Genomic DNA, 10,005 nt, shown 5'->3' on the forward strand with positions numbered 1-10,005 from the left:
CAGATGTGTTGTGAATTAACTTTATTTATGAACTTAAAAAGAGCACGCACGCAATATCTTGAATTTTATATATAATTATAATCAAAAAATTAAAATCAGAAAAAAAATAAATATTCAATGTTTCACGCTATTTTACAATGGTTTTACTTTTCAACCCCCGATGTATGTCACCATTGAGAATAATTATTTAAAAATTTGAAGTCACGATAACTCCAATTCACATTAATTACATTTTACAAGTATGCCCTCAGCTGTTCTTTTAAAATACTTCCAAGCTATGCATGTGCATACATATACTTATCTTTGGCGGCATCTTGTTAAATTATTTAATGAGGTAATTATAACTAGGGTCTTCAAAACTTGTATAAACTGCTGGCAATCAAAGCTATCAATTAAGTGTGAAAACCAATCAATCGTATTAGTGAAACCATACATGTAGATCGTTAAGTCTAACGGTAAAGAAAATTAGAGAAATGTTTATTTGTACGCTTAAAAACAAATTAATTAACATTTCATTTTTCAGCTATTTACCATATAAGATGCATTTTATCCGAGTAACCGAATAGCAATTTTACTAACCGATACTCGCATCGTTCGACGGTTAACCGGTTAACCGGGTACTCGTTGCCAACACTAGTTAAAAGAAAATAACAAATTTCAGTAAAACAAAATTTTTCACCAGACTATATATTAAATTTATCAAGTTAAAATTTTCATGTAATCCCAAGAGTCTTTCTACAAAATTGAATTTTTGACAGTACACATTTTTTAACTATAAATTTTATACTTGATTTTTCTTTTTTCTATTCTTCTACTTTTTATCTCAATTCAACCCAACAGAACTCTTAGTACGGACACCATCTAAATTTGCTTTTCTTAAACAAAGAAAAATAATACAAAGTTTCAAATAATTAACTCAGTTTATCCTGAATTAATAAATAGCTGAGGTAAGTGTTACAGTGATGGAATCTGTGGAGTGAGTGCTGCCGTAGAGATGACCTATGACCCTTTGAGCAATGTCAGTTGACCTCCATATTGCTGTTACTTTCTGTACTAAATGTGGCGGCCAGTGGTTTACCGCTACTTGATAATGAGACGTCTTTCATTTGATTGGACTCGGATTCCGTGCTATTGGTGGGTGGTACATTTTCTGAATCTGTCGCAGGTGTGTCATCCCAGTCTATTTTAAATCTTGTCACTCGAGGATTGGTAGCTAGGATATTTCTCTCCACCTAAAACAAAAATATATACTAGTATATTTATCAATAAAACTGTATACTATAATACATTTACAGACTTGTCGAAATCCGTCGGTCCTGTCGGCAAGCCCGATAAAAATTTGTCTGGACCGATAACATTTAAGAAAACGTCGGTCCAGATGACCGTTTGAAAAAAATGAGCGTAATGCAAATTTAATAAAGGTTGGGATCGAGATGCGTAGTTCAAGGTCACAAACACAGAAAAAAATGGCCGTGTCAGCAGCATGTTGACGCTAGCTAAGTAAATTTGTTATAGCGAAGTCATAAAACTTGTCATTTATGTCTATGTTAAAGACTCTCTATCCCAAGAAAGGAAACTTGTTAGATTGAAGGCTATTGAGAAAATAAATGATACCCCCCGCCTCCCATATGGCTATAATTGGTGAAAAAGTCCATGTCTTCCTGTGGCCGGGAAACCCAAAATATGTGTCGGATCAAAAAGTAAAACAAGAGGTACACAATTGCAATTTGTAATAAACATTCTGTGAAAATTTCATTAAATTTTGTTCAGTGGTATGAGAGGAGTTGCGGATAAGAGATGGGTACCCCAAAGCGTAACAGACGGACGGACGGACAGACGTACAGAATTTACGATTACTATATACCCTCCCGCTTTTCAAGCGGGGGGTATAATAATAAAGGACATTTTGGTGCTGTTATTCATATGATTTTACCGGCATCAAAATAACGTACAAGTATCTGGTCTGACAAAAGTTTGACTGGTCCGACAAAACATTCGACTGTGTCAGACCAAATGTCTGACAGTGGTTAAAAAATTTCGACAAGTCTGCATTTACATAATGTATAGTCCCTATGAAACAAAGGAATGCAAACAGTTTATTATACTGCATATTCACTGGACTCAAGACCATATTTACTGGAAGGTCAGTGCATGTGCAGAGTTGATTTTGAAGTCACAAAAGCTTCAAGCAATTTATGATGGCTGCGACATCCAGAACAAGTGTATATCAGAGCAGGAAAATCAGTTTGTATGACTATCCCTGTATTTTTACTTATTCTCTACACACTGATCGACATGAAAAAAGGAAATTCAGAATACTACTTGTAATCTGGAAATTTCAAAATCTTTCTGCAATAGAATTTCCTTCATGAAAATGGTGTTGCCATGCACTCTTCCATTTCATTGACTTTTTTATTTAATATTGGTCAAATAAGACTATACAGTAAAACAATTATGGACTCTTTATGTGGTTAATATGGTTTGACATTCACCAGAAACACATCAATATTAACCTTGGCTTCATCTCATATTAACCTTGGCTTCATCTCATATTAACCTTGACTTCATCTCATATTAACCTCGGATTTATCTCATATTAACCTAGGCTTTATCTCATATTAACCTTGGATTTATCTAATAATATTTACATCCACTGAATATTTTCTCCTTTATTTCTTAAGAAAACCCATTGTGTTAACACTGCAAGAACTACATTAGGCATGTTGCCTGTACAGATTTCTTGATCAGTGGCTATTCCATCAATGAAACGTATAAAGATGTTCGCATCATTAACACAATAATTAATCTTTTTAATCCTACTTTACAGGGTTCGACACTAACATTTTTAGGCTTTGGTCCGGCCGGACTAGTGCTTCTTTACTTTTACTAGTCCACGGGCAATTTTATTAGTCCGTCAAAAATAAAAATAATTAAATAGAATAAATGTTGCAATTTACTTTTATAATTTTTTCAAATAAACAAAGCATTTACATGAAATGTTTATACCAAGAATTCGTTGAAACCGTGCAATCAGGAACTACGATCGTATTCCAGATCTCATTCGTTTTCCTCTATACATGATTACATCATCTAAACATCCGACATCTTTCTTTATGTGTCATACTAAATCATGATCGCTAAAATGTTTAATTTCATTCCAACAAGTCCTTAAATAAGCGCCGAATTGACTCAGAATTACCAAACTTCCCGCCAAGAAGCTACAAAGTTAAAAATAATTACGGGGTTTTCCAGTGAAAGTTGTCGAAAATTTGAACATCGGTAAATTTTTTTTTTTCCCCCAGAAAACTTTATTAGTCCGTTCGGACTAATTAGCTACAATTTTTATTAGTCCGAATGAAAATGTGTTAGTCTGAGACTAACGGACTAACGTTAATGTCGAACCCTGCTTTAAATGATTATTTAAACAGATATAAATAAGAACAATAAAATGTCTTTCTTTCTTTGTTATTACTGGAATTAACTGTCGCAGCTATTGCAGAAAAAACTATCATAACCCGCTAATGCAGATTATTATTTTTTCTGCAACAGCTGTTTCCGTTAATTCTAGTAATTACAAACAAAGAAAGCATTTTATTGTTTAATTAACCTTGGCTACATCTCATATTGACCTTGGCTTCATCTCATATTAACCTTGGCTTCATCTCATATTAACCTCAGCTTCATCTCATATTAATCTTGGCTGCATCTCATATTAACCTCGGCTTTATCTCATATTAACCTCAGCTTCATCTCATATTAATCTTTGCTGCATCTCATATTAACCTTGGCTTCATCTCATATTAACCTTGGCTCCATCTCATATTGACCTTGGCTTTATCTCATATTGACCTAGGCTTCATCTCATATTGACCTTGGATTTATCTCATATTGACCTTGGCTTTATCTCATATTAACCTTGGCTTTATCTCATATTGACCTTGGCTTCATCTCATATTGACCTTGGCTTTATCTCATATTAACCTTGGCTTTATCTCATATTAACCTTGGCTTCATCTCATATTACTTGGCTTCATCTCATATTAACCTTGGCTTCATCTCAAATTACTTGGCTTCATCTCATATTAACCTTGGCTTCATCTCATATTAACCTCAGCTTTATCTCATATTAACCTTAGCTTCATCTCATATTGACCTCAGCTTTATCTCATATTAACCCTCGGCTTCATCTCATATTAACCTTGGCTTCATCTCATATTGACCTTGGCTTCATCTCACATTAATCTTGGATTTATCTCATATTAACCTTGGCTTTATCTCATATTCACCTTGGCTTTATCTCATATTAACCTTGGCTTCATCTCATATTGGCTTTATCTCATATTGACCTTGGCTTTATCTCATATTGACCTAGGCTTCATCTCATATTGACCTTAGATTTACCTCATATTGACTCTGGCTTTATCTCATATTAACTTTGCTTTATCTCATATTGACCTTGGCTTCATCAGTGATTGGGAAGGGCTTGCGCCACGCGCCATAGTCGCATTGAAGGGGAAAACGGCGCATTAAATCAATCAATCATAGCGCCAAGGGTCGCATTCAATTTTTACCGATGTTATTTGAAAATTTTTTGTGTACGACTTTCTTTCTTATTTTTACTTTCGTTTTGAATGCAGTCAATTTGAAACAACAAATCTCATTGGTTGAAACCTGTCTAAAAGTACTTCCGGTTAAACGAAGCACTTACATGAGGTACAATGCTTCATTCATTTGTATGGTAGGGCTGTTTCCTTTCCAAAACTGTCGTAATTTTAACAAAAAATACGGGTCAGTTATATCCTAAGCAAGTTCCTTTAAATTTGCTGCATTTCATGCGTTAAAAATCGAATTCGGTTAATTAACAACATGTTTTCTCGCGTACTTCATATTTATTTGTCACTTGTTATTTCTTAAAATGGCCCTTCAGATTATATTGATGGCCCATTTATTTTCGAAATGGCCCATCAAAAATGTTAACAGTTGCGCCATAGTCCCATTGACCATCTTGGCCTTTCCAATCACTGCTTCATCTCATATTAATCTTGGCTTCATCTCTTATTGACCTTGGCTTCATCTCACATTAACCATTTTTAGCCGGGCTTATTGCTCAAAGAGCAATTGCCGGCTTATGTGATCCTGTTCAAGGCAGGATGTTGACCCCATAGTCGCCATTTTAAAGTTACGTGCAAAAATATAGTTCTTACTCTCAACCGCATTTGAGATAATACAAATGCTAAATAAAGCAAAACAAGATGTGTTTGTGAAACACAGATGCCCCCGTATGGCAACATAGTAAAGATTCAGCTTTTCTTAAATGCTAATTTAATTAATTGGTAACAAAAGTATAGGGTATTCTCACTGGAAAACAATTTTGAAATTTGAAAATAAGCCAGAAATTTGAAAATAAGCCAATGTTTAAGTTTTTTCAATAAGTACAAAAATCTCCAAGGTCAAGGTAAAAAGGTCAATGTAATTGGTATCAAATGAAAGCTCTTGCAACATAGAATACTTATGGAGAGTATGGAAGCAATTAGCTGCAGATCTGTAGCTCTCCGAAAAAAAATTATTGATAGACCAGAGGGCTACAGTGCCACCCATTGAAAAAACTGTATATTTATTGCGCACAAAAAAGTGCCATCGATTCTTGATTAATTCATCCTAAGTCTTACCTCAATTGCAAAAAATGGAAGATTTCAAAAAATTACTCTCTCCTCTATCAAGTTCTCTCGTATTTGACATCTGAACGAAGCACATTGGACCGAATTATCTTTGAAACCAAAATGGCAGTATAAATAAGCAAAATGTCCGATGATTGCAATATCAGGGCCAGGAGGACTATTAACAACAATTATGAGGAATGTTTTGTTGTGGAAAGAGTCAAAGAATATGTTAGGAACACACGGTTAGTAATATTTTGAGATTAGGGCTTTAAAAACATAGAGAAATAAATCGAGAACCGAGCGCATTTTTTTGTGCAATAAATATACAGTTTTTTCAATGGGTGGCTCTGTAGCTCTCTGGTCTATCAATATTTTTTTTTCGGAGAGCTACAGATCTGCAGCTAGGAAGCAATAGCCCTTACCGTTCAGATGGAGAGTATGGAAGCAATAGCCCTTACCGTTCAGAAGTTATGGCCAATGCTAAATATTTTTAAAAGTAGGTCAAACTCCAAGGTCAAGGTCATAGGGTCAAAGTTCTTGTTATCAAATGAAAAGTCTTGTCACAAGAGTTAAATATGTAAAGTATGAAAGCAATAGCCCTAACTATTTAAAAGTTACAGTCAATGTTTGCATTTTTTAAAGGAGCCCGGAATCAAAGGTCAAGGTCAAAGGGTCAAAGTTCTTGGTATCCAATAAAGGGTCTTCTCACAAGGATTACGCATATGAAGTGTGAAAGCCCTATCCCTTACTGTTCAAAAGTTATGGCCAAGGTTAAAGTTTTTTCACAAGTAAGGAAATCTACAAGGTCAACGTCAAAGTGTCGAGGTTGTTGGTATCCAGTGAAAGGTCTTTCAACAAACATTACATATGTGAAGTATAAATGTCCTGGTGTCTACTGTTCAAAAGTTATGGTCAACGTACAATTTCTTAAAAAGTAGGTCAAACTCCAAGGTCAAGGTCAGAGGGTCAAAGTTCTTGTTATCAAATAAAAGGTCTTGTCATAACAATCAAATATGTAAAGTATGAAAGCACTAGCCCTAATCTTTAAAAGTAAGGGTCAAGATTTGTTTTTTTAAAGAAGGGCAATCTCAAAGGTCAAGGTCAAAGGGTCAAAGTTCTTGGTATCCAATGAAGGGTCTTCTCACAAGGATTATATATAAGAAGTATGAAAGCCCTAACCTTTACTGTTCAAAAGTTATGGCCAAGGTTAAAGTTTTTTCAAAAGTACGTAAATCTACAAGGTCAAGGTCAAAGGGTCAAGGTTGTTGGTATCCAGTGAAAGGTCTTTCAACAAACATTACATATGTGAAGTATAAATGTCCTGGTGTCTACTGTTCAAAAGATATGGCCAAAGTAAAATTTTAAAATTTTCATGTAAAAGTGGGTCAAACTCCAAGGTCAAGGTCAAAAGGTCAAATTTGGTGGTACCCAAAGAAAGGTCTAGTCACAAGGAATACACATGTGAAATATGAGAGTCATGCTCCACTAAATCAAAAGTTATGGACAAGGTTAAAGTTTTTGCGGACAAACAGACAAACAGAGAGACAGAGAGACAGACAGAGAGACAGACAGACAGACAGACAGACAGACGGACACGACAAAAACTATATACCCCCGAAACTTCGTTTACGGGGGCATAAAAATAAAAATAAAATAAAGCGAAGTTTTATCTATATTAAATAAACATTAGTAGTAATGACTTTGAAAACTTCATAAGTCAAAGAACATAGTTCATTAGCGTAAAGATTTTTGATAATCAGTGTTACCGTAGTTCTCTATACACATAAGAGGTAAAGCAGGAGAGGGAACCAGACTGGCCTGTTTGTTTACATTCAGCTGCGGTACCAGATTAATTCTGATTCTGACAAAATCGGACCGTGGTATTAGGATTGAAAAACTCACTGTCAGTGTCTTATCCTTTATATTGATAGTTTTAAAATAATTTTTTCATCTGAATATAAACATGATTCATGTAAGAAATCCATTCTACTCTGTAAATGAGCCCGGCTCTCTGTTCTTTTGAGTACTTTGATTTTGAGTTACAATTGTTTGGAGTGGTGCATTTTGCCACTATTAATATCCCTAGATTTCCTCATTTTACCTTATCGTACTGAGGTGAACTTGGTGGGTTTTCTTTAAGTTCAGGGTCGGAATATTCGTTGTTGACATAGTATCCCACTCGGATGAACTCTCTACTGCGATAAGAACAGGTTAGGAGGACGACGGTCACACCCACAGCATCCTGTACTGGTATCTTCACTGTGTCTGGGGGACCAGCCTACAAAGGTCAAACGTCAGAATCAAGTGTGAGGATAATTTGAGTAATTTCCTTTATTACTGTAAACTAAAACGTTTTATACAATTAATAAATTATAAAAGAGCTGTTATGAACAGGTCCAATGATCATTAAGGAAAAATTTAGTTACACATTTGTTATTGGTTGGAGAAGATGTTGATATACCTGAAATACAAACATGTGTTTCCCTGCCGGTACGGGGCCGACTAACACGGAATCCAGGGTCTGGTCATGCTCCTCCGACTCCGCGGCTCCTACATAAATTATCTTCCACTCCAAATCTACAGATAAAATAGAAAGCATTCAGACGGAATTGTAACATGATGGTTACAGAGACTCGGTCGCACCTACATAAATTATCTTCCACTCCAAGTCTACAGATAAAATAGAAAGCATTCATACAGAATTGTAACATGATGGTTACAGAGACTCGGCCGCACCTACATAAATTATCTTCCACTCCAAGTCTACAGATAAAATAGGAAGCATTCATACAGAATTGTAACATGATGGTTACAGACTTGGCTGCTAGGGCTGCCACGATTAACCGAAATATCCGTTAACTGCTATTCACAATCTTTAGATTCAATTCGGTGAGTTTTTCTGGGATTTTGATTGGATTCAGGTTTGATTTTTTCATACTAACATTTGCTGTTGTTAAGCGCATTCCGATTGGTAAATCGGAAGAAATGATGGCAAAGCATGTTAAAGTAAGAAGAAGAAGTCGATGGGGGACTATAGAGTTGCCAACATTCTGAAATGACAAATAGTGAGGCAAGTCTAGGGACCACCCAAACCCCCTGATGCTGAAGATGTTTTGTAAATGCAGACAAGCAATTTGAGGCTTGTTTAAGTTGTTTCCATTTTGTTTACTTTAAAGATTGACATGAATGTGATCTGCCTTCTAAAACCAAAACAATGATACAAGCAAGCGTTGTAAGAATTATGAATATACTATATTACCTCATATTAAAAGACGATCAATAGACAAACATGCGCTCATGGTTAAAAAGAGAAAAAAACTGTTTCTTCGTGTGTTCACTTTCTCTATAGTAAACAGGCCATTTTGACCACGTTGTTACCTGTTGAATATTATAATTAACCACGTGATTTCTATACCTAGGTAACTCTGTGAATACCAAATTCCATCACGTGACGTGTAAGGAAACACGCATTCTGCTGGGCGATAGTGATTGTCCATATCTGTTTCAATCCATTCCCATCGAGCCACGGGTTATTTTCTTTCTCTTAGATATCTATAAGATTATTCTTATATCTATCTCAAAAGCGTTTAATTTTACTATATTTATATATTTTCGAGTGTATTATATGTCTCTACATGTTCGTAGTCTACAAGAAAAAAGAGATGTATTTATTATGTTTTGAACCATCGCTTATCATAAACATCCAAAGTAAGATCCAGTAAATAATAAAGTGCCCCGCCACAGCATGATACGCCCGTCAAATATTGTTCAATAATAATAAATTGGTTAGGATGCAAGAAAATCAGGTAGCCTTGATTAACAGATTGACACAGATTTCAATGATTTAATTTCCATTTCTTGTCATACATCTCTAAGAGACTTGCAATGTAGGGATTGATTATAACAAATACATTATATAACTCTAAACTGGTTGTGTTAGAGCATAACAAATATCCATCTGCAGCTTACTTAAACTTAAATTGTTTAATATTGCATATTTTATGAAATAATAGAAATGCTACAGTTTAATAAAAAAAAAATCAAACATAAATTATAATTTCTTCAGACTATAAAATTCTAAGTGAGACATGACTGCAATTTGTTGCAAATATATAAAAATTGAAATATATATATTTTTTTCAATGAACACATGTATAATTAGTTTTAATTATATTATACAATACTAATTTAGTTTTAATCATACACTAAAACATAAATTTGTTTTAATTGCATTACACTGATTGGAAGATCTTTATCTGGACTAGCCATCAAGAACTCTTAATTAATACAAGCAACTATGAGGCCATTTCTTTTTGCCCAACTCTCAAGAGATAAATTAAGATAA

At 34.6% G+C, this 10,005-nt stretch overlaps 1 protein-coding gene across 1 annotated transcript; it reads right to left on the minus strand.

Moving 5' to 3' along the window:
- Nucleotides 1-696: 696 nt before the first annotated feature.
- LOC134258152 (histone chaperone asf1b-B-like) lies at nucleotides 697-8,259 on the minus strand. The gene is made up of 3 exons (XM_062740704.1): nucleotides 8,122-8,259; nucleotides 7,762-7,938; nucleotides 697-1,232 (listed from the first exon to the last, which is right to left on the minus strand). The coding sequence occupies exons 1-3, from the start codon at nucleotides 8,257-8,259 to the stop codon at nucleotides 1,020-1,022; spliced, it is 528 nt and encodes a 175-aa protein (XP_062596688.1). The 3' UTR covers nucleotides 697-1,019.
- Nucleotides 8,260-10,005: the final 1,746 nt, after the last annotated feature.

Source organism: Saccostrea cucullata, unplaced genomic scaffold, assembly GCF_032062105.1.
Source record: "Saccostrea cucullata isolate Sc308-1 unplaced genomic scaffold, CSIRO_AGI_Scuc_v1 ctg15775, whole genome shotgun sequence".
Taxonomy (NCBI): Eukaryota; Metazoa; Mollusca; class Bivalvia; order Ostreida; family Ostreidae; genus Saccostrea; species Saccostrea cuccullata.

Bases quoted from the DNA above. Each gene is read 5' to 3' on its own strand.
- LOC134258152 (XM_062740704.1), bottom strand. From the start codon at position 8,259: ATGCTTTCTATTTTATCTGTAGATTTGGAGTGGAAGATAATTTATGTA. The intron at 7,939-8,121 runs GTATATCAACAT...TGACCTTTGTAG, and splicing joins AACACATGTTTGTATTTCAG to GCTGGTCCCCCAGACACAGT. The intron at 1,233-7,761 runs GTAAAATGAGGA...TTTTTGTTTTAG, and splicing joins GTTCACCTCAGTACGATAAG to GTGGAGAGAAATATCCTAGC.